Source organism: Thunnus thynnus, chromosome 22 (assembly GCF_963924715.1).
Source record: "Thunnus thynnus chromosome 22, fThuThy2.1, whole genome shotgun sequence".
In the NCBI taxonomy this organism is placed as follows: domain Eukaryota; kingdom Metazoa; phylum Chordata; class Actinopteri; order Scombriformes; family Scombridae; genus Thunnus; species Thunnus thynnus.
This window is the reverse complement of record NC_089538.1, coordinates 17746952-17772153: the sequence shown is the minus strand read 5'-3', so window position 1 is coordinate 17772153 and position 25202 is coordinate 17746952. Positions and strand designations below refer to the sequence as shown.

At 36.9% G+C, this 25202-nt stretch overlaps 3 protein-coding genes and 1 long non-coding RNA gene across 4 annotated transcripts; 1 reads left to right on the top strand and 3 right to left on the bottom strand.

Annotated features, from left to right (window-relative positions):
• Positions 1-30: 30 nt before the first annotated feature.
• Positions 31-6866, bottom strand: LOC137174088 (macrophage mannose receptor 1-like). The gene is made up of 5 exons (XM_067579138.1): positions 6661-6866; positions 5314-5354; positions 4474-4845; positions 3136-3471; positions 31-658 (listed from the first exon to the last, which is right to left on the bottom strand). The coding sequence occupies exons 1-5, from the start codon at positions 6756-6758 to the stop codon at positions 318-320; spliced, it is 1188 nt and encodes a 395-aa protein (XP_067435239.1). The 5' UTR covers positions 6759-6866; the 3' UTR covers positions 31-317.
• LOC137174095 (uncharacterized) lies at positions 5302-6721 on the top strand. Its single transcript, XR_010925274.1, has 2 exons — positions 5302-5383; positions 6686-6721. It is a non-coding gene; the product is annotated as an uncharacterized lncRNA (long non-coding RNA).
• A 2352-nt stretch (positions 6867-9218) lies between the features above and the next one.
• LOC137174091 (snaclec 7-like) lies at positions 9219-12798 on the bottom strand. Its single transcript, XM_067579142.1, has 2 exons — positions 12630-12798; positions 9219-10173 (listed from the first exon to the last, which is right to left on the bottom strand). Exons 1-2 carry the CDS (start codon positions 12796-12798, stop codon positions 9833-9835), a joined length of 510 nt encoding a protein of 169 aa, XP_067435243.1. The 3' UTR covers positions 9219-9832.
• Positions 12799-17087: 4289 nt separating this feature from the next.
• LOC137175181 (snaclec 5-like) lies at positions 17088-18251 on the bottom strand. The gene is made up of 2 exons (XM_067580887.1): positions 17914-18251; positions 17088-17434 (listed from the first exon to the last, which is right to left on the bottom strand). Exons 1-2 carry the CDS (start codon positions 17987-17989, stop codon positions 17088-17090), a joined length of 423 nt encoding a protein of 140 aa, XP_067436988.1. The 5' UTR covers positions 17990-18251.
• Positions 18252-25202: the final 6951 nt, after the last annotated feature.

Sequence of the window (25202 nt, the reverse complement as noted above, 5' to 3'; positions counted from 1 at the left end):
TTGGTATTTTTATTTCTATTTCGTCTTGTATACATACTACCACCCCGATGGGATGGAAAATATAGCCTCAAAAAATGAATAAAAAGCCCACACTTTAAAAGAAAAATGTAACAAAATTCTCATGGATAAACAAAGTAGTGATATGTCATCCAGCATGACAAAGAGAGTTCAGATGTTCCTGAATCAGGACAAGGAGACAGAAAAATATATATTCATATTAATAATAATTGTCCAGGCAGCTACTGAAATGTGAACATTCTTAGTAGTCTTTCAGTGCTACATCTAATTTGTAATTTTACATTTCATTTCACAATTTACTAAAGAGTACAGATGAAATTAAACTTCTCATTATCATGCCGACTGAACCACTTATGTTCTCCTCTCTTTATGGCTCCAGACATGTCACACTCATTGATCTGTCCATCTGAGTCCCAGTTCTCATGGGAGACGACCTCATCACTGACCCAGAACCAGAAAACCAGAGTGCAGGTGTAGCGTAGTCCCAGCCAGATGTAGAGACTATCAGCCTTCTTGGCTCTCTCTTCGACCCATCTCTGCTGGTGAAGGTTAGTGATGGAGATCAGGTCACGGTATTTCTCTCTGCAGTAATACAAGGCCTCCTCCCAGGTCTTGTTTTCTCTGATCAGGATCACTTCATCTGTCATGGAAGAAATTGAGACAAACACAGGATCATACTAGTAGCTTTGTTTGGTTCATTGTTGAGGACTCTGGGCTCCAATAAGGATTTTCAAAAGCTAATTTTAAAAAAGTAGGTTGTAGTCACTGATATTATGTTTGGTGTCAAAGTTAAATATCTTTAAATTTGACTATTTTAATCCTAAAAAAAATGATTGTATGTGAATTATTTTAGAGCTAGCAGCATCTCTGATAAACACAAGGTCTCTGATGTAAATGTTGGGACTACATGTGGACCACAGTTTACCACATGTTTCAAGACTCCAAGAGACCTGAGCCCAGGGGGTTCGCACCCAAAGTGTGAAGCTCCATCCATGGATCCAGGTTATCAAAACTAGAGATTCCCCTCTTATCTTTCTCTTTTCTCCCCGAGCTGCAGCAGGAGCAGCTCCTTGCTCTCTTTCTCCTTCAGCTGCAGGAGCAGCTGCTTGCTCTTTCACACCTCCAGCAGCTGCTGGAGCAGCTCTCTGCTCTCTTGTGGGGCCTGCTCACAGCAGACACACACAGTCTTCTTTACGGCAGAAGACACAAGAGCCTCAGACTCAGAAACTAAGTTACCTTGTGCCAGCAGCTAACACACAAGTCTGCTGGCCAGTTTAACAAGTACAGGAGCCGCGAAATGGAGTTAGCTTGCCGCTAACTCTACACAAAGGAGTGACCTGGGCCCTCTGCACGACTGGAGTGCTGTCTCCCCAGCAACGCCTGCATCTTTCAGCTTCAGAGCCAAAGCCTTCTCAGCCTGACTCACCCACAGATTCACTGGCTACAAAGCAGAACGCCACAAAGCATCTCTTCCTTCATGGACTGGTAACAACTGGGCATAGCCTACCAACACAGCGAAGCATAGTACGGCTAAGCAAGAATGTTTAACTCAAACAATGTACTGTACGTGCATTGATTTGGTTAAGGTTATACATTGAACTGTTGTTGTGATGTCCTTGTTGCTTATAGTCAGGTTACCACATAGCCACACCGCTAGGTTAATGTTAGCATGCTTAACACATGTTACATCCAGTAACTAGGCCTTGCATGCAACTAACCTCATTTTAACTTGGCACCTTTAGCATACACCAATTGGCCTTGAATAGAGAACCACACAGTTAAGAGGTTAAAACTTAGTTTGGCAAACTTTGGTTCAGGCAGCACATGTGGTTCAAGACACCACATGGTCTATCTCTGTAGTTCCCTTTATCAGCCAAATTGTCAGCATGCCATGTACTCAGCATAGATGTATAAAGAGAACTGGATACAGGGAGAGTGCCAGGCTTTGAAGCCAATTTGACATAGCGGCCAAACCGTGTAATTACAACGTCACGTGATGCACACTGGCCCAAAAAGACTTTTCCCCATAGATTTACATTGTGAAAGAGACGTCTGTAAATCAGCGGATAAATTTTTCTGAGCGTCACAACCCCCGTGAAATGACTTGTCTCACAATCAGAATTAAATCCATTCGGTCCGATTACATTTCAAAAGCTTTGAAGAGCCGAATGATTGAATTGTTTTATCCCCATTCAAGTTAGCCGGAGGGCTAAACCGGAAGTAGCCGACTCAGCCAGCGAAAGTCACTAGTGCGCATGCTCTATGGGCCGCACAATGCGGAAGATCCGGGTACTTTTATACCGGGAAGTCGATTTTTTTTGGCTTCATGCGCCACTGAGCAACTTTCATAAGAATGAACGGGGCCCCGCCTCCGACGCTGTATCCAGTTCTCTTTATACATCCATGGTGCTCAGTCACCAGGTGACTGCAGCCATCTTGCTATTGTCTCCCCTACACACACACACACACACACACACACACACACACACACACACACATACACACTCACACTTGTATATAGGTATACTTAGCTAGATTAGTATTGTGTGTTGCTTTTACCCTTTGTTAAATAAATGCTTTTGGATATACCTGTTGTCTGTTTTAATGTTGCACAAGAATGAGTTTTGCTCTGTAAAGAACTCCAAATCCTTCAACCATAACTAACTACTGATATGGTGATTTTGTTTATAGTTATTAAATTAATTATTTATCAAAGTCCCAAATTCATAGATCAGTACACTTTGAGACTGAATCTTTTTCCCTGAGTCCAGGGTGGTGCCCCATTATTATTAATTCTGATTAATAATTTTATTGATTTTAATAATTAACAATTATCTTTGATAATCATTAATTATTGCTGATAGTCAAACTTGTAGCCACGACCCAACATAAACAAGACTTAATAAAATGAAAGCTGTACAATTTAAGAAACCAATCATTGTAAAAAAAACAAAAAACAAAAACAAAACAGATTTAGTTTATGTACATGTAGCTGTCAGGTAAGAATACATAGGCTACAGAATCTAGATGTAAAATGAATGAATAAGTCAATAAATCCAGATTGATCTTCAGACTGTTTTTAGTGCTTTTCCCATGGAGCAAACTATGAAAACCCACCGTCATAGCAGAAAAAGGATTTTTCTTCATCACAGTTGTCAGTCTTCCATCTGCATGTTTCATCCATCATGGTCACTGCACATTTCTTTTCGACTGGCTTAGGTCTCAAAATGTCAGAATAGCTGAAGGAGAAAGGACTCCTATCTGACCACATCCAGGCATCTCTGACCCAATACCAACTGGAAGGATATTTTTGTATCTCTCTTATTAGCTCTTTGTCTTGTAGCTGGTTGAGTTTACTGACCAGGTCTGTGTGATGTTCTCTGCAGTAGCTCTGAGCCTCTTGCCACGTCTTCTTTTCTTCAAACAAAAGGAATTTTTTGGATGGATTCTTTCCTATGAAGTAAACAGAAAAACTTGCATCATCTAATATTAGATGATCAATTTTTATGAAATAGACATTTATTTGGTGATGTAAAGCAAAAGAATGGATTGAATTTACTTAGTTCAGTTCAGACATCTTGAAGAAGTGTGTGAGAGATACAAAATGGTGGATTACATAAGAGAATAGTTAAAAATTTTGAGAAACATGTTTCTTTGCTTTATGTCTGATATCACTCTCATATTTGTTCGGTGAATGTAAAGCTACTGTCAGCACCTGGTTAGCTTAGTTTAGCAAAAGACTGGAAACAGTAACAAAATCTGCATACTAGCACATCTAACCCTCACCAATTAACATGTTATATCTTGTTTGTTTAATTCATACAAGAGCCGCAGTGTTAGAGTGACACTGAGGGTTTTTTGCGGGTACGTTATGGGTCAGACTATTTCTTGAGCATTGACTTCCTGGAGTCCCTGCTGGTTACCTGGCAACTGCTCTCAGTCAAGAAACAGTCCAGCACATAACCCCTCATAAAAGAACAAATATTGTTTTTACACGTCAGTTTTGTACGAATTAAACAAAAGAGATATAACATGTTAATTATTGGGCTTTAGAGGTGCTGGTAGGTGGATTTTGTTACCTTTGAACAGAGCCAGAATAGCTGTTTCTCAATGGTTCCAGTCTTGCTAAGCTAAGCTGAGCTAACTGGCTGCTTTGTATTTATTGTACAAACATGAGAGTGGTTCTTTTGATCTCATTATTCTTTCAATCACAAGTGAAATTGATTAGAATACAGTTAAAGAAGCAAGTGGAAGTATCTCACCAAACTTACTAATTAATCTTACATTGTTGTCAAAACAAAAGTCACATAGATGTGGCTTTAGAATGATTTTTGAAACACACAAGCTCAGGTAGTCATTTAGTTTTAAATCATTTTCATCCAAAGAGATAAATCCATATATAGTGCAACTGTTAGAAAACCAAAATGTACAAAATAGGATCACAACTATTCTCACCATCATAGCAGATAAATCCATGTGTCTTAGTACAAGTGGTTAATTTCCAGTGTAAGTGACGATAAGGTTTATCTATCAGCAAACATTTCTCATCATTTTGTTGTCCATAACTCCCTATTGGACCAGGTTCATTGTACTCCATCCATGGAAAAGACGGGTACCACTCTATGTTTCCTGTGCCCAGTGGGTTGTACAGTCCAATCCAGGCTTCCTGTTGATTCTCTTTAGACTTACAGAGTCTCCTCATGTCTGTCAAGTTATACACTGTGGCCAGGTCTGTATAGTTCTCTCTGCAGTACTTCCGGGCATCATCCCAGGTCTTTTGCTCTTCAATAAAGTGGTACTCATATTGTTGACATGTTAAGAAGGAACCTAAAAACAGAGAAAATACTGCATTGTTGGAGCTGAAGAAGTTCAAGCACTTCATAAATAAAACAAAATCCCAGCTCACACCCACTACTTACACCATCCTTTTAATTTAATGAGACTGAGCTCACCTACTTGGTTATTTTATGTGATAAGCAGAGTGAGCAGTCCAACTATTTTATGAATCAAGCTAGTGAGTTGTATCTACAGTATGAAATCACACATAGTCTTAGAAAGGAACATTATTTGGATTACATCAACACGTTGTATGCATTGGTTGTAAAATTGTTATAAAAATGCATCTTTACTTTGAAAACCTCTTTTTGCAGTGTCTCTTCATGTTAGTGGGTCTCCTTTGTGTGTGTGTGCATGTGTGTATGTGTGTGTTTTCTTTGTGTGTGTGAGGATGAGAAGGGTCAGTAACAATGTCTGTTTTGTCTGTTTTACATTTACATTTTACAATGATCCACTTACCCATCAGAATGAGCAGAAACAGACTCCACTGCATCTTTGCCCTGTTAGATGAAACTGATATTTTAGCACAGTGAGTTTAACAGCTTGTCTCCATTTGCATAAATACACACTGTATGCTCAGGCTAAATAAACTGTAGTTCTCCCCTCACGCATGGCTTGTGCAGAAGTCTAATAAGAAAGAGGAATACAGTGGAAAATGTGCAAATCATAATCAAACCAGATACAACAGTGGTTCACATTCAGAAACCCCATCAAAACCCATCAAAGTGTAAGATTTGATGTACAAATATAGATATAATATAAAGGATGTTAGTGATGAATAGGATGATGGTAGTGGTAATGGTGAGAATACTCCAGCTGTAAATGTTAAAGCAGGAGACAAATGAATTGTGAGACAGAATATGATCAGCAGGCACTTTGGTAAATGGAATGATGAAAAGTCAAGTCAAATCAATTGTATTTATAAAGCACATTTCACACACAGGTAAGCTCAATATACTTTACAGTAAAAGACAGAAAACAATAAACAGATGAGATAGAAAACACATATATAATAAAATACTCCATATAAATAAAATAACCTTTCAGCCATCCATACAATGAACACACATATAAAGTACAGCTTTTTACAAGCTTTGTCCTATTCCTACAACAGCACTCACTCATGGACGACAGCATACGTGCACAAAGACACACACACACACACACACACACACACACACACACACACACACAAAAAGCAATGTGTCGAGACTGCTTTCAAAAGAAGATACAGTTGTAGCAGATATCAGGTCATTAGGCATCAGGTTTGTTTCAGAGAACAGCATCATAGTGACTTAATGCACCTTCACCTGATTTAACTGTCGGTACATTTAAGAGACACATGCTTGATGATCTGAGGAACGAAAAAGTTAAATGTATAAACCTTTTAAATTTAAATTTTACAATTCCCTTTTAAAATTCGATTACCTATTTAAGAAAATATATTTATTATAATTGGCACATTTAGTGATCTATGTTAGTTCTTATTACTTTGAGTTTCATAAGACATGTTTGAAAGTGAAAATTCAGTTAATACATTAAATTATATTACATTTAATTCAAAATACCCCTCTGGCACCGTGTCAACCAAAACTTAACATTACGCAGTAAGCTTCACATATTTACTGAAGGGAGATTGTACTTGATTGCAATATAGTAACAGGTGTTTTTGTCTTTGAGTCTACCTGAGGTAAAATACTGAACACTACATAATTTAAAAAAAGTTGTTCAAATCACTTGAAAAGACAAAATTCAGAATACCTAAAAGAAGACTTAGATTTGACATGATACAGAGTCTTAACTTACTTTTTCTGATTCCTGCTCTCCTCAGATTCACTCTGCTCTGATGTCTCTCCCTTCTGTGCTGGTGGAGACTGTTGTACGATAATGTTAATCCTGTACATATTCTCTGGTTGCTACATTGATGTCTGCTTTTGAATATGGAAATGTCACATCTTAATTACTTCCAGGAATTGTCCATTGTTAACAAGAGTAAGTCCTTGTCCTTGTGGACAGAGCAGATAAAATGTACATTACACAAAACACTACCTGAACAAACTGTTTAAAACATGAATTATTTTCAGTGACCCTCTCTTGCAGACATTTCACTCACAAATTGAACTATTTATTGTGTTGGTCTCACTTGAGGTTGTTGACTGTTAACAAGCAGAAAGAAAAGGTATCACTGTTCTTTAGTTACTGGCTACTAAAGAGGAGAGTTACCTACAGCACTGTGCCCCTGTAATCTGTAAAGATCCAGTTTCAACCAACACAGGTTTTTTTTAATTTAGAATTTTCTCTTGCACTGCAACCGTCTCAGTTTCTTTAGTGTGAGAATTTCAACATAAGATACAATTATGCTCAAAGGAGTCAGTTAACCTGGATGTCAATGTTAAATATCAGTTAAAGGGTGACTACATGCCAAATCATTTTATTTATTTTATGCTGTAAGCATAATCACATGTTATGTTGGCATATGATGTTAACACAGGAGATTTCTCCAACAATACAGATACTGTGTGTAAAAACTGCCTTTTCTGCTCAATATCTGGGAATATCTTTTTTCAAAAATGGTGTTCTTCAGCCTTGGCATTGATTCTACAGTCTCTGAACTCTTCTGGAGGGATGAATACCATTTTTTTTAAAAAAGATATTCTCTCATTTGGTGTTTTGATGATGGTGGTGGAGAGCGCTGTCTAACACAAAATCTCCCATATGTGTTCAGTTGGGTTGAGATCTGGTGACTGTGAAGGCCATAGCATATGATTTACATAATTTTCATACTCATCAAACCATTCAGTGACCTCTCGTGCCCTGTGAATTGGGGCCTTGTCATCCTGAAAGAGACCACTCCCATCAGGATAGAAATGTTTCATCATAGGATAAAGGTGATCACTCAGAACAACTTTGTATTGATTTGCAGTGACCCTTCCCTCTAAGGGGACAAGTGGACCCAAACTATGCCAGCAAAATGCTTCCCACAGCATAACAGAGCCACCAGATCCCCTCACTGTAGGGGTCGAGCATTCAGGCCTGTACCAGTTTTTCGCCTGTATATATTAATATACTATATACCACAGAGATTGGAGAGATAAGTACGTATTTAACGTTATATAGGATGCAAAATATAACATCAAATGAAAGGAAAAATATAGCATCAACCTCAGGGAATAACAGAGGCTCATTCAGATGTTGCTGAATCAAAACAAGACAAAACGAGACAGAACACTAAGTTTTCCAGGTGACCTTTTCCTGACCCTACAATCTGCAGTTAGCAAATCTCATAGTAATTTTGTTTGTCTCCTCCTCATATTCTGATTCATACATTTCCCTGAATACCATTGACTATGCCAGAGAACACACATACAGTGCTGCAAGCTTTTCTCATTCGAGAAAAACACACCACTAAACAGCAAGCTGGGTAGGTGAATATAAAGTCTGTCACCAGTGAAGAGTGGGTTTTACAACTGGGATTACAACAACTTGATGAAATTAAACTTCTCATTATCATATTTTTGAACCACTGATGCCGTCCTCTCTCCATGGCTCCAGACATGTCACACCTCTCCCTCTGAGGCCCAGTTCTCATAGCACACTAACTTTTCACTGACCCAGAACCAGAAATCCAGAGTGCAGGTGTAGTGCAATCCCTCCAAAAAGGCTAATACTGATGTCAAAAAATCCAGGTTGAAATGACTGCTGCTATACAAATTAGGTTAACGTACAGTAGTCGACTGTTGCTGACTCGCTTTATGCGAATGTCAAAGTTAAGAAACAAGAGTCCAGTGAAGTTCTGCTGTTGAAGTAGTAGGCAAAAGACAATTGGGATACACTAGTCTGGCTTCAATTAGCAGCTGATAGCATGAAGTTGTTTACAGCAGCTCCGTTATTTAGCTATTTAGTTCAGTTTTATGCTTTGGTATCTTTAGAAATTTTCCAATTTACTATGTGCCCCCCCTCGGACATATTTGACTGAGTTGTGACCAGTGGTGCGGCATGACTTTTCCACTAGGTGGTGCTACCACCTGCATTAACACTGATGCATTAGTAAAAACAATCTATAATAATATATTGTATCAGTCACCGCCAGAGCCATTATTTTGAACAAACTTTTACTTTTGATAATTTAAGTACATTTTGTTCATACCTTTACTAATGAAGAACTTTTACTGCTAATGGAGTGTTTTTATTTGGTACTGGTGCTTTTACTTAAATAAAGGATCTGTGTAGGTCTTCCACCACTTCTCTTAATCGACTGTCATTTAAGAATGACACCCAGAAAGATTTGAAAACAACTGAATTATGTGTAAATCAGTTTCAGATTTGGGATTGTTTTTTTTTTGTTTTGCAGTCATTATTGTTACTCTTTGCTAAGTTCTATTGTGATGGTTTTCTTTAACAAGTGCTTTCACACTGTACATTATGGTCTGCATTTTCATTCTAAAATCAGGCATCACTGGTTGAACATAAAAAAGAAAAAAACACTATGTAGTTTAACAGTTTATTGAGCATCAAATAAATCAAGTATCTGTTTACATAAAACTCAAAGAAATATGATTTTACATTTTGTCACCGTCACCAGATCTTAACCAAAACTTTAAAAATTAAGATAAAATATTCCAGAGTGAGTATATGAGATATTTACTACAGCACACCAGTATGGATTGGTATATTTATTTCTATTTCCTCTTGTATACATACTACCATTCTGATGGGATGGAAAATATAGCCTCAAAAGATGAATAAAAAGCCCACACTTTAAAAGAAAAATGTAACCAAATCCTAATGGATAAACAATGTAGTTATATGTCATCCAGCATGACAAAGAGAGTTCAGATGTTCCTGAATCAGGGCAAGGAGACAGAAAAATATATATTCATATTAATAATTGTCCAGGCAGCTACTGAAATGTGAACATTCTTAGTAGTCATGCAGTGCAACATCTAATTTGTAATTTTACATTTCATTTCACTATTTACTAAAGAGCACAGATGAAATTATACTTCTCATTATCATGCCGACTGAACCACTTATGTCCTTCTCTCTTCATGGCTCCAGACATGTCACACTCGTCCTTCTGTCCATCTGAGTCCCAGTTCTTATAGGAGACGACCTCATCACTGACCCAGAACCAGAAATCCAGAGTGCAGGTGTAGCGTAGTCCCAGCCAGACGAAGGGACTGTCAGCGATCTTGGCTCTCTCTTCGACCCATCTCTGCTGGTGAAGGTTAGTGATGGAGACCAGGTCACGGTATTTCTCTCTGCAGTAATACAAGGCCTCCTCCCAGGTCTTATTTTCTCTGATCAGGATCACTTCATCTGTCATGGAAGAAATTGAGACAAACACAGGATCATACTAGTAGTTTTGTTTGGTTCATTGTTGAGGACTCTGGGCTCCAATAAGGATTTTCAAAAGCTAATTTTAAAAAAGTAGGTTGTAGTCACTGATATTATGTTTGGTTTCAAAGTTAAATATCTTTAATTTTGACTATTTTAATCCTAAAAAAAATGATTGTATGTGAATTATTTTAGAGCTAGCAGCATCTCTGATAAACACAAGGTCACTGATGTAAATGTTGGGACTCCATGTGGACCACAGTTTACCACATGTTTCAAGACTCCAAGAAACCTGAGCCCTGGGGGTTCGCACCCAAAGTGTGAAGCTCCATCCATAGATCCAGGTTATCAGAACTAGAGATTCCCCTCTTATCTTTCTCTTTTCTCCCCGAGCTGCAGCAGGAGCAGCTCCTTGCTCTCTTTCTCCTTCAGCTGCAGGAGCAGCTGCTTGCTCTTTCACACCTCCAGCAGCTGCTGGAGCAGCTCTCTGCTCTCTTGTGTGGCCTGCTCACAGCAGACACACACAGTCTTCTTTACAGCAGAAGACACAAGAGCCTCAGACTCAGAAACTAAGTTTCCTTGTGCCAGCAGCTAACACACAAGTCTGCTGGCCAGTTTAACAAGTACAGGGGCTGCGAAATGGAGTTAGCTTGCCGCTAACTCTACACAAAGGAGTGACCTGGGCCCTCTGCACGACTGGAGTGCTGTCTGCCCAGCAACGCCTGCATCTTTCAGCTTCAGAGCCAAAGCCTTCTCAGCCTGACTCACCCACAGATTCACTGGCTACAAAGCAGAACGCCACAAAGCATCTCTTCCTTCATGGACTGGTAACAACTGGGAATAGCCTAGCAACACAGCGAAGCATAGTACGGCTAAGCAAGAATGTTTAACTCAAAAAATGTGCTGTACGTGCATTGATTTGCTTAAGGTTATACATTGAACTGTTGTTGTGATGTCCTTGTTGCTTATAGTCAGGTTACCGCATAGCCACACCGCTAGGTTAATGTTAGCATGCTTAACACATGTTACATCCAGTAACTAGGCCTTGCATGCAACTAACCTCATTTTAACTTGGCACCTTTAGCATACACCAATTGGCCTTGAATAGAGAACCACACAGTTAAGAGGTTAAAACTTAGTTTGGCAAACTTTGGTTCAGGCAGCACATGTGGTTCAAGACACCACATGGTCTATCTCTGTAGTTCCCTTTATCAGCCAAATTGTCAGCCTGCCATGTACTCAGCATAGATGTATAAAGAGAACTGGATACAGGAAGAGTGCCAGGCTTTGAAGCCAATTTGACATAGCGGCCAAACCGTGTAATTACAACGTCACGTGATGCACACTGGCCGAAAAAGACTTTTTCCCATAGATTTACATTGTGAAAGAGACGTCTGTAAATCAGCAAATACATTTTTCTGAGCGTCACAACCCCCGTGAAATGAGTTGTCTCACCATCAGAATTAAATCCGTTCGGTCCGATCACATTTCAAAAGCTTTGAAGAGCCGAATGATTTAATTGTTTTATCCCCATTCAAGTTAGCCGGAGGGCTAAACCAGAAGTAGCCAGCGAAAGTCACTAGTGCGCATGCTCTATGGGCCGCACAATGCGGAAGATCCGGGTACTTTTATACCGGGAAGTCGATTTTTTTTTGGCTTCATGCGCCACTGAGCAACTTTCATAAGAATGAACGGGGCCACGCCTCCGACGCTGTATCCAGTTCTCTTTATACATCCATGGTGCTCAGTCACCAGGTGACTGCAGCCATCTTGCTATTGTCTTCCCTACACACACACACACACACACACACAAATACACACATACACACTCACACTTGTATATAGGTACACTTAGCTAGATTAGTATTGTGTGTTGCTTTTACCCTTTGTTAAATAAATGCTTTTGGATATACCTGTTGTCTGTTTTAATGTTGCACAAGAATGAGTTTTGCTCTGTAAAGAACTCCAAATCCTTCAACCATAACTTACTACTGATATGGTGATTTTGTTTACAGTTATTAAATTAATTATTTATCAACGTCCCAAATTCATAGATCAGTACACTTTGAGACTGAATTGGCTATCTTTTATTATTTTATTATTATTATTAATTCTGATTAATAATTTTATTGATTTTAATAATTAACAATTATCTTTGATAATAATTATTGCTGATAGCCAAACTTGTAGCCACGACCCAACATAAACAAGACTTAATAAAATGAAAGCTGTGCAATTTAAGAAACCAATCATTGTAAAAAAAATTAAAAAAAAAGAACAAAAACAAAACAGATTTAGTTTATGTACATGTTGCTGTGAGGTAAGAATACATAGGCTACAGAATCTAGATGTAAAATGAATTAATAAATCAATGAATCCAGATTGATCTTCAGACTGTTTCCAGTGCTGTTCCCAAGGAGCAAACTATGAAAACTCACCGTCATAGCAGAAAAAGGATTTTTTTTCACCACAGTCATCAGTCTTCCATCTGCCTGTTTCATCCAACGTGGTCATTGCACATTTCTTTTTGTCTGGGTTAGGTCTCAAAATGTCAGCCCAGCTGTGATCCCAGTGTCTGAAGGAGAAAGGACTCTGATCTGACCACATCCACGTATCTCCGACCCAATACCTACGGAAAGGATCTTTTTGTATCTCTCTTATTAGCTCTTTTAACTGGTTGAGTCCACTGACAAGGTCCGTGTGATTTTTCTCTGCAGTAGCTCTGAGCCTTTTGCCACGTCTTCTTTTCTTCAATCAAATGGAATTTTTTGTTTGTCTTCTTTCCTGTGGAGTAAACAGAAAAACTTGCATCATCTAATATTCTGTCTTTTTTATGAAATGCACATTTATTCAGTAATGTAAAGCAAAGTAATGGATTCAATTTACTTGATTAGTGCAGTTCAGAGATTTTCTAGAAGTGTGTGAGGTACAGAATGATAAATTACTTAAAGGAACAGATAAACATTTTGAGACACATGTTTCTTTGCTTTATGTCTGATATCACTCTCATGTTTGTTTGGTGAATGTAAAGCTACTGTCAGCAGCTAGTTAGCTTAGTTTAGCAAAAGACTGGAAACAGTAACAAAATCTGCCTACTAGCACACCTAAACCTCGCCAAATAACATTTTATATCTTGTTTGTTTAATCCAAATGAGATATAACGTTTTAATTAGTGAGCTTTAGATGTGCTGGTAGGTGGATTTTATTACCTTTGGACAGAGCCAGAATAGCTGTTTCTCACTGTTTCCAGTCTTGCTAAGCTAAGCTGAGATAGCTGGCTGCTTTGTATATATTGTACAAACATGAAAGTGGTTCTTTCAATCACAAATAAAATTGATTAGAATACAGTTAAAAAAGTGGAAGTATCTCACCAAACTTACCAATTAATCTTACGTTCTTGACAAAAAAAAAAAAAAAGTCACATACATGTGGCTTTGGAATGATTTTTGAAACACACAAAGTCAGGTAGTTATGTAGTTTTAAATCATTTTCACCCAAAATTGTTAGAAAACCAAAATGTACAAAATAGGCTCAAAACTATTCTCACCATCATAGCAGATAAATCCATGTTTCTCAGTACAAGGGGTAGGACTCCAGTATAACTGAATAAACTTGACAAGTATCAGAAAACATTTCTCAACCCTTAGTTGTCCACGAAGCAATTTTGTCTTAGTTGCATCATAATCCAGCCGTGGCAGAGACCGGTGCCTCTTGGTGTTTTCTGTGCCCGGCAGGTTGTACAGTCCAATCCAGGCTTCCTGTTGATCCTTTCTAGAGTTAAGGAGTCTCCTCACATCTGTCATGTCATACACTGTGGCCAGATCTGTATATTTCTCTTTGCAGTACTTCTGGGCGTCATCCCAGGTCTTTTGCTTTTCAATAAAGTGGTACTCATATAGTTGACAAGTTAAAAAGGAACCTAAAACCAGAGAAAATACTGCATTGTTGGAGCTGAAGAATAGCAAGCATTTCATAAATAAAACAAAATCCCAGCTCACACCCACTACTTACACCATCCTTTTAATTTAATGGGATTGAGCTCATTTACTTGTGTGTGTATGTGTATGTGTGTGTGTGTGTGTGTGTGTGTGTGTGTGTGTGTGTGTGTGTTTTCTTTGTGTGGGTGAGGGTGGGAAGGGTCAGTAACAGTGTCTGTTTTGTCTGTTTTACATTTACATTTTACAATGATCCACTTACCCATCAGAATGAGCAGAAACAGACTCCACTGCATCTTTGCCCTGTTAGATGAAACTGATATTTTAACACAGTGAGTTTAACAGCTTGTCTCCATTTGCATAAATACACACTGTAAGCTCAGGCTAAATAAACTGTAGTGCTCCGCTCACGCATGGCTTGTGCAGAAGTCTAATAAGAAAGAGGAATACAGTGGAAAATGTGCAAATCATAAACAAACCAGATACAACAGTGCTTCGCATTCAGAAACCCCATCAAAGTGTAAGATTTGATGTACAAATATAGATATAATATAAAAGATGTTAGTAATGAATAGGATGACGGTAGTGGTAATGGTGAGGATGCTGCAGCTGTTGTTCTGTGGGTTAAGCTATGTAATGTTTAGGTGGCACATTGCTTCAACATCTTTAAATAGAAACTGTAAATGTTAAAGCAGGAGATGAATGAATTGTGAGACAGAATATGATCGGCAGGCACTTTGGTAAATGGAATGATGAAAAGTCAAGTCAAATCAATTGTATTTATAAAGCACATTTCACACACAGGTAAGCTCAACATGCTTTACAGTAAAAGACAGAAAACAATAAACAGATGAGATAGAAAACACATATATAAGAAAATACTCCATATAAATAAAATAACCTTTCAGCCACCCATACAATGAACACACATAAAATGATCAATATTGGGGGACATTACATAAACGTACATTCCCCCCCACACACACACACACTAACTAATTAACTACCAAAATCTTGAGAAAAAGAGCAGTGTTGCTTGATGATCTGAGGAACCAAAAAGTTAAATTTATAAACATTTTGAAATTAAATTTTACAATTCCCTTTTAAAATTCAGTTCCCACCTTAAAGATAAAATAAGAAAATTGAATTATTATAATTGGCACATTTAATGATCTATATCATTTTTTATTACTTTGAGTTTCATAAGACATCATTTAAAATAAAAATTCAATTAATACATTGAGTTATATTACAATTAATTCAAAATACCCCTCTGGCACCATGTCAACCAAAACTTAACATTATGCAGTAAGCTTCACATATTTACTGAAGGGAGATTGTACTTGACTGCGACATAGTAACAGGTGTTTTGGTCTTTGAGTCTACTTGAGGTAAAATACTGAACACCACATGATTTAAAAAAAAAAGTTGTTCAAATCACGTGAAAAGACAAAATTCAGAATAACTCAAAGAAGACTTAGATTTGTCATGATACAGAGTCTTAACTTACTTTTTCTGATTCCTGCTCTCCTCAGATCCACTCTGCTCTGATGTCTCTCCCTTCTGTGCTGGTGGAGACTGTTGTACAACAGTATTAATCCTGTACATATTCTCTGGTTGCTACATTGATGTTTTTTGCTTTTGAATATGAAAATGTGGAGGCGTCTGATCTTTGTCACTGCCGGGAATGTGTCCAATGTTAAAAAGAGTAAGTCCTTGTCCTTGTGGACAGAGGTATTCTAATGTAATGGAAAACAAAGATATCACAAGCAGATAAAATGTACATTACACAAAATACTACCTGAACTACCTGTTTCAACATGAATTATTTTCAGTGACCCTCTCTTGCAGACATTTCATTTAGATTTTACAAATTGAACTGTTTATTGTGTTGATCTAAACTGAAATGTTGACTGTTAAGCAGAAAGAAAAGGTGTCACTGTTTTTAGATACAATTATGCTCAAAGGAGTCAGTTCATCTGGATGTCAATGTTATATGCCAGTTAAAAGGTGACTACACACTAAATCTTTTTTTATGCTGTACATATAATCACATAGGCTTATGTTGGCATATGATGTTAACACAGGAGATACTGTGTGTAAAAACTTCCTTCCTATGTTCAGACATATTTGGGGTTGTTGTTGTTTTTGTTTTGTTTTGTTTTGCAGTCATTAATGTTACTCTTTGCTAAGTTCTATTGTGATGGTATTCTTTAACAAGTGCTTTCACACTGTACATTATGGTCTGCATTTTCATTCTAAAATCAGGCATCACTGGTTGAACATAAAAAAAGAAAAAAACACTACGTAGTTTAACAGTTTATTGAGCATCAAATAAATCAATTATCTGTTTACATAAAACTCAAAGAAATATGATTTTACATTTCGTCACCATCACCAGATCTTAACCAAAACTTTAAAAATGAAGATAAAATATTCCAGAGTGAGTATATGAGATATTTTCTATAGCACACCAGTATGGACTGGTATATTTATTTCTATTTCCTCTTGTATACATACTACCACCCTGATGGGATGGAAAATATAGCCTCAAAAGATGAACAAAAAGCCCACACTTTAAAAGAAAAATGTAACAAAATCATCATGGATAAACAATGTAGTGATATGTCATCCAGCATGACAAAGAGAGTTCAGATGTTCCTGAATCAGGACAAAGAGACAGAAAAATATATATTCATATTAATAATAATTGTCCAGGCAGCTGCTGAAATGTGAACATTCTTAGTAGTCATGCAGTGCAACATCTAATTTGTAATTTTACATTTCATTTCACTATTTACTAAAGAGCACAGATGAAGTTTAGTAATCCTGCAGTACTTGTAATTGACTTTAGTGTTGTACTTTCTCTAAAACTGAATGAAGCAATGGAACAGTAATAATATAAAATTGTTCAAGAAAAATACACAACCAAAGAAAGTGAGTAAATGAAAATCAAAGGTTTTAAAACTTGGAACAGATGAAATTATACTTCTTATTATCATGCTGACTGAACCACTTATGTTTTCCTCCTCTGTCCATGGCTCCAGACATGTCACACTCATCCTTCTGTCCAGGTGAGGCCCAGTTCTTATAGGAGACGACCTCGTCACTGACCCAGAACCAGAAATCCAGAGTGCAAGTGTAGCGTAGTCCCAGCCAGATGTAGGGACTGTCAGCCTTCTTGGCTCTCTCTTTGACCCATCTCTGCTGGTGAAGGTTAGTGATGGAGACCAGGTCACGGTGGTTCTCTCTGCAGTAATACAAGGCCTCCTCCCAGGTCTTGTTTTCTCTGATCAGGATCACTTTATCTGTCATGGAAGAAATTGAGACAAACACAGGATCATACTAGTAGCTTTGTTTGGTTCATTGTTGAGGACTCTGGGCTCCAATAAGGATTTTCAAAAGCTAATATTAAAAAAGTAGGTTGTAGTCACTGATATTATGTTTGATGTCAAAGTTAAATATCTTTAAATTTGACCTTTTTCATCCAAAAAAAAAAAAAATGTATGAAAAGTATGAAAATTATTTTAGAGCTTGTGGCATCTCTGATAAACACAAGGTCTCTGATGTAAACAAGACTTGACAAACTGAAAGCTGCACAATTTAAGAAACTAATCACTGTAAAAAAAACAAAAGAACAGACTTAGTTCATGTACATGTAGCTGTGAGGTAAGAATACATAGGCTACAGAATCTAGATGTAAAATGAATTAATAAATCAATTAATCCAGCTTGACCTTCAGACTGTTTCCAGTGCTGTTCCCATGGAGCAAACTATGAAAACCCACCGTCATAGCAGAAGAAGGATTTTTTTTCACAACAGTCATCAGTCTTCCATCTGCCTGTTTTATCCAACATGGTCATTGCACATTTCCGTATGGTTTGCTGATTACCAATGTGATCCCAGTGTCTGAAAGAGGACAGACTCCCATCTGACCACCTCCAATTATCTCTGAACAGGCCGATCCAATATTTTCTGGAATTAGTGTTTTTTATCTCTTCCTTTAGCTCTTCGTCTTCTAACTGGTTGAGTCCACTGACCAGGTCCGTGTGATGTTCTCTGCAGTAGCTCTGAGCCTCTGGCCACGTCTTCTTTTCTTTAATCAAATTGAATTTTTTGTGTGGCTTCTTTTCTGTGGAGCAAACAGAAAAACTTGCATCATCTAAAATTCTTTCAATAGTCTTTTTTATGAAATACACATTTATTTAGTAATGTAAAGCAAAATAATGGATTCAATTTACTTCATTAGTTCAGTTCAGAGATTTTCTAGAAATTAGTGAAAAGTGTGTGAGAGGTACAAAATGATGGATTACTTAAAGGAATAGTTAAACATTTTGGGAAACACGTTTCTTTGCTTTATTGCTGATATCACTCTCATGTTTGTTTGGTGAATGTAAAGCTACTGTCAGCAGCTAGTTAGCTTAGCTTAGTAAAAGACTGGAAACAGTAACTAAATCTGCCTACTAGCACATCTAAAGCTCACTAATTAACATTTTATATCTTGTTTGTTTAATCCATGCTTTTTTGTGGGGACGTTATGGGCCAGGCTACTTCTTGAGCACATAACCCTTCATGAAAGAACAAATGATTGTTTTTACACTTCAGTTTTGTACAAATTAAACAAGTGAGACATAACATGTTAATTATTGAGCTTTAGATGTGCTGGTAGGTGGATTTTGTTACCTTTGGACAGAGCCAGAATAGCTGTTTCTCACTGTTTCCAGTCTTGCTAAGCTAAGTAAAGCTGAGCTAACTGGCTGCTTTGTATTTATTGTACAAACATTAGAGTGGTTATTTTGATCCCATTATTCTTTCAATCACAAGTGAAATTGATTAGAACACGGTTCTACACAGCAAGAGAGGGTCACTTAAAATAATTTAAGCAGTTTGCTCAGGTAATATTTTGTGTTATGTACATTTTATGTTTGTGATATCTTTGTTTTCCATTACATTAGAATACCTTTGTCCAAAGTTTATGAAGCAAGTGGCAGTATCTCAGCAAACTTACTAATTAATCTTACATTCTCGACCAAAAAAGTCACATACATGTGGCTTTGGAATGATTTTTTAGACACACAAGCTCAGGTAGATGTAGTTTTAAATCATTTTCATCCAAACAGACACATCCATATATAGCGCAACTGTTAGAAAACCAAAATGTACAAAATAGGCTCAAAAGTATTCTCACCATCATAGCAGATAAATTTCATTTTTATCCAAGTACGAGAGCAAACCTTCCATTTGAGGTCGCAATTCGACGTCATATACCCACAGCTCTCATAATTTATAAAACGTGACTCTTCATGACACCATTTTGCCTCAGTTGCATTGTACTCCACCCCTGGCAGAGACCAGTGCCACATGGCAGTTCCTGTGCCTGACATGTTGTGCAGCCCAATCCAGGCTTCCTCTTGATCCTTTGTAGAGTTAAGGAGTCTCCTCACATCTACCATGTTATACACTGTGGCCAGGTCTGTATACTTCTCTCTGCAGTACTTCCGGGCATCATACCAGGTCTTTTTCTCTTCAATAAAGTGGTACTCATATAGTTGACATGTTAAGAAGGAACCTAAAACCAGAGAAAATACTGCATTGTTGGAGCTGAATAATTTCAAGCATTTCATAAATAAAACAAAATCCCAGCTCACACCCACTACTTACACCATCCTTTTAATTTAATGGGACTGAGCTCATTTACTTGTGTGTGTGTGTGTGTGTGTGTGTGTGTGTGTGTGTGTGTGTGTGTGTGTGTGTGTGTGTGTGTGTGTGTTTTCTTTGTGTGGGTGAGGGTGGGAAGGGTCAGTAACAGTGTCTGTTTTGTCTGTTTTACATTTACATTTTACAATGATCCACTTACCCATCAGAATGAGCAGAAACAGACTCCACTGCATCTTTGCCCTGTTAGATGAAACTGATATTTTAGCACAGTGAGTTTAACAGCTTGTCTCCATTTGCATAAATACACACTGTAAGCTCAGGCTAAATAAACTGTAGTGCTCCGCTCACGCATGGCTTGTGCAGAAGTCTAATAAGAAAGAGGAATACAGTGGAAAATGTGCAAATCATAATCAAACCAGATACAACAGTGCTTCGCATTCAGAAACCCCATCAAAACCCATCAAAGTGTAAGATTTGATGTACAAATATAGATATAATATAAAGGATGTTAGTAATGAATAAGATGATGGTAGTGGTAATGGTGAGGATGCTGCAGCTGTTGTTCTGTGGGTTAAGTTACTGTAATGTTCAGGTGGCACATTGCTTCAACATCTTTAAATGGAAACTGTAAATGTTAAAGCAGGAGACGAATGAATTGTGAGACAGAATATGATCGGCAGGCAATTTGGTAAATGGAATGATGAAAAGTCAAGTCAAATCAATTGTATTCATAAAGCACATTTCACACACAGGTAAGCTCAACATGCTTTACAGTAAAAGACAGAAAACAATAAACAGATGAGATAGAAAACACATATATAATAAAATACTCCATATAAATAAAATAACCTTTCAGCCATCCATACAATGAACACACATAAAATGATCAATATTGGGGGACATTACATAAAAGTACATTCATTTCCTGGATACTTACCTTAACCTTAACCACTGACCCATCACTGAACTTTGTCCCAATTTACTAGTCCTAAGTCTGAAATTTGTCCCCAAAAGTAGCCTATGACAGAACCCCCCCCCCTCCCACACACACACACACACACTAACTAATTAACTACCAAAATCTTGAGAAAAAGAGCAGTGTTGCTTGATGATCTGACGAACCAAAAAGTTAAATTTATTAACATTTTGAATTTAAATTTTACAATTCCCTTTTAAAATTCAGTTGCCACCTTAAAGATAAAATAAGAAAATTGAATTATTATAATTGGCACATTTAATGATCTATATCATTTTTTATTACTTTGAGTTTCATAAGACATCATTTAAAATAAAAATTCAATTAATACATTGAGTTATATTACAATTAATTCAAAATACCCCTCTGGCACCATGTCAGCCAAAACTTAACATTATGCAGTAAGCTTCACATATTCACTGAAGGGAGATTGTACTTGATTGCAATATAGTAACAGGTGTTTTTGTCTTTGAGTCTACTTGAGGTAAAATACTGAACACCACATGATTTAAAAAAAAAAGTTGTTCAAATCACGTGAAAAGACAAAATTCAGAATAACTCAAAGAAGACTTAGATTTGACATGATACAGAGTCTTAACTTACTTTTTCTGATTCCTGCTCTCCTCAGATTCACTCTGCTCTGGTGTCTCTCCCTTCTGTGCTGGTGGAGACTGTTGTACAACAGTATTAATCCTGTACATATTCTCTGGTTGCTACATTGTTGTTTTTTGCTTTTGAATATGAAAATGTGGAGGCGTCTGATCTTTATCACTGCCGGGAATGTGTCCAATGTTAAAAAGAGTAAGTCCTTGTCCTTGTGGACAGAGGTATTCTAATGTAATGGAAAACAAAGATATCACAAGCAGATAAAATGTACATTACACAAAATACTACCTGAACTACCTGTTTCAACATGAATTATTTTCAGTGACCCTCTCTTGCAGACATTTCATTTAGATTTTACAAATTGAACTGTTTATTGTGTTGATCTAAACTGAAATGTTGACTGTTAAGCAGAAAGAAAAGGTGTCACTGTTTTTAGATACAATTATGCTCAAAGGAGTCAGTTCACCTGGATGTCAATGTTATATGCCAGTTAAAAGGTGACTACACACTAAATCTTTTTTTATGCTGTACATATAATCACATAGGCTTATGTTGGCATATGATGTTAACACAGGAGATACTGTGTGTAAAAACTTCCTTCCTATGTTCAGACATATTTGGGGTTGTTGTTTTTTTTTTGTTTTGTTTTGCAGTCATTAATGTTACTCTTTGCTAAGTTCTATTGTGATGGTTTTCTTTAACAAGTGTTTTCACACTGTACATTATGGTCTGCATTTTCATTCTAAAATCAGGCATTACTGGTTGAACATAAAAAAAGAAAAAAACACTACGTAGTTTAACAGTTTATTGAGCATCAAATAAATCAATGATCTGTTTACATAAAACTCAAAGAAATATGATTTTACATTTCAGATCTTAACCAAAACTTTAAAAATTAAGATAAAATATTCCAGAGTGAGTATATGAGAGATTTTCTATAGCACACCAGTATGGACTGGTACATTTATTTCTATTTCCTCTTGTATACATACTACCACCCTGATGGGATGGAAAATATAGCCTCAAAAGATGAATAAAAAGCCCACACTTTAAAAGAAAAATGTAATAAAATCCTCATGGATAAACAAAGTAGTTATATGTCATCCAGCATGACAAAGAGAGCTCAGATGTTCCTGAATCAGGACAAGGAGACAGAAAAATATATATTCATATTAATAATAATTGTCCAGGCAGCTGCTGAAATGTGAACATTCTCAGTAGTCATGCAGTGCAACATCTAATTTGTTGTTTTACATTTCATTTCACAACTTACTATAGAGCACAGATGAAGTTTAGTAACCCTGCAGTACTTGTAATTGACTTTAGTGTTGTACTTTCTCTAAAACTGAATGAAGCAATGGAACAGTAATAATATAAAATTGTTCAAGAAAAATACACAACCAAAGAAAGTGAGTAAATGAAAATCAAAGGTTTTAAAACTTGGAACAGATGAAATTATACTTCTTATTATCATGCTGACTGATCCACTGATGTTGTCCTTCTCTCTTTATGGCTCCAGACATGTCACACTCATCCTTCTGTCCATCTGAGGCCCAGTTCTCATGGGAGACGACCTCTTCACTGACCCAGAACCAGAAATCCAGAGTGCAGGTGTAGCGTAGTCCCAGCCAGACGAAAGGACTGTCAGCCTTCTTGGCTCTCTCTTCGACCCATCTCTGCTGGTGACGGTTAGTGATGGAGACCAGGTCACGATGGTTCTCTCTGCAGTAATACAAGGCCTCCTCCCAGGTCTTATTTTGTTTGATCAGGATCACTTTATCTGTCATAGAAGACATTTTGACAAACACAGGATCATACTAGTAGCTTTGTTTTTAGCTTTACAAGCTTTGTCCTATTCCTACAACAGCACTCACTCATGGACTACAGCAGACATGCACAAAGACAAACACACACACACACACACAAACACACACACACACACACACACACACACACACACACACACACACACACACACTCACAAAAGTCTGAGAAAAAAAGCAATATTTTAAGACTGATTTTAAAAGAAGATACAGTTGTAGCAGATCTCAGGCATCAGGTTTGTTCCAGAGAACAGCACCATAGTGACTAAATGCAACTTCACCTGATTTAATTCTAGATACATTTAAAAGACACATGCTTGATGATCTGAGGAACCAAGAAGTTAAATTTATAAACCTTTTAAATTTAAATTTTGCAATTCCCTTTTAAAATTTCATTACCTGTTTAAGAAAATGTATTTTTTATAATTGGCACATTTAGTGATGTATGTTAGTTTTTATTACTTTGAGTTTCATAAGACATTTTTTAAAGTGAAAATTCAATTAAAACATTGAGTTATATTACATTTAATTCAAAATACCCCTCTGGCACCGTGTCAACCAAATCTTAACATTACGCAATAAGCTTCACATATTTACTGAATTTTTGTCTTTGAGTCTACCTGAGGCAAAAATACTGAACATCACATAATTTAAAAGAAAAAAAAAAGTTGTTCAAATCACTTGAAAACACAAAATTCAGAATAACTCAAAGAAGACTTAGATTTGACATGATACAGAGTCTTAACTTACATTTTCTGATTCCTGCTCTCAGATTCACTCTGCTCTGATGTCTCTCCCCTCTGTGCTGACATAGACTATTATGTATACAATAGTATTAGTCCTGTTAATATTCTCTGGTTGCTACATTAACATCAGCTTTTGAATATTAAAATGTGGAGGTGTCAGATCTTTATCACTGCCAGGAATGTGTCCATTGTTAACAACAGTAAGTCCTTGTCCTTGTGGACAGAAGTATTCTAATGTAATGGAAAACAAAGATATCACAAGCAGATAAAATGTACATTACACAAAATACTACCTGAACAAACTGCTTAAAACATGAATTATTTTCAGTGACCCTCTCTTTCAGACATTTCATTCACAAATTGAACTGTTTATTGTGTTGGTCTCACTTGAGGTTGTTGACTGTTAACAAGCAGAAAGAAAAGGTATCACTGTTCTTTAGTTATTGGCTACTAAAGAGGAGAGTTACCTACAGCGCTGTGCCTCTGCAATCTGTAAAGACCCAGTCTCAACCAATTTTAACATAATGTTACTCATTTATAAAGCTCTCAATGGATCGCGGCTACATCAGACTCCCTGATACCTTATGCTTCCTCACGAGCCCTTAGATCTTCCTCTGCAGGACTGCTTGAGATCCACAAGGCTATCCAAAAGAAAATTGGAGATGCAGCTTTTTTCAATTATGCTCCCAAACTCTGGAATGCCTTACCTAAAGACGTTAGAGAAGCAGTCCCTGTTGAAAGCTTTAAATGACACTTAAAAACATATCTTTTTAACCTAGCCTTTCTATAGTATGACTTTTACACCTATCATATACTTAAACATTTTAATCCATTTTAAGGCATTTGTATTCTTATTCATGAATGATTATGTCTTTTACTTTTTAGCTGTGTCTCCTTTGTTTTAAAGTAATGCACTATCTCTCATTTTTCTTGTTTGCCTCCTTTTATTCTTCCTGTTAATGTTCTCGAGTATTTATTTATTTTTGTTTGTTTGTTTGTTTGTTTGTTTTTTTAATATCTTTTTAATGTGAAGCACTTTGAGCTGCATTTTGTATAAAAGGTGCTATACAAAAAAGTTTATTATTATTATTATTATTATTATAAGATACAATTATGCTCAAAGGAGTCAGTTAGCCTGGACCTCAATGTTAAATGTCGGTTAAAGGGTGACTACATGCCAAATAATTTTTTATGCTGTACACATAATCACATAGACTTATGTTGACATATGATGTTAACACAGGAGATTCTTCCAACAGTACAGATA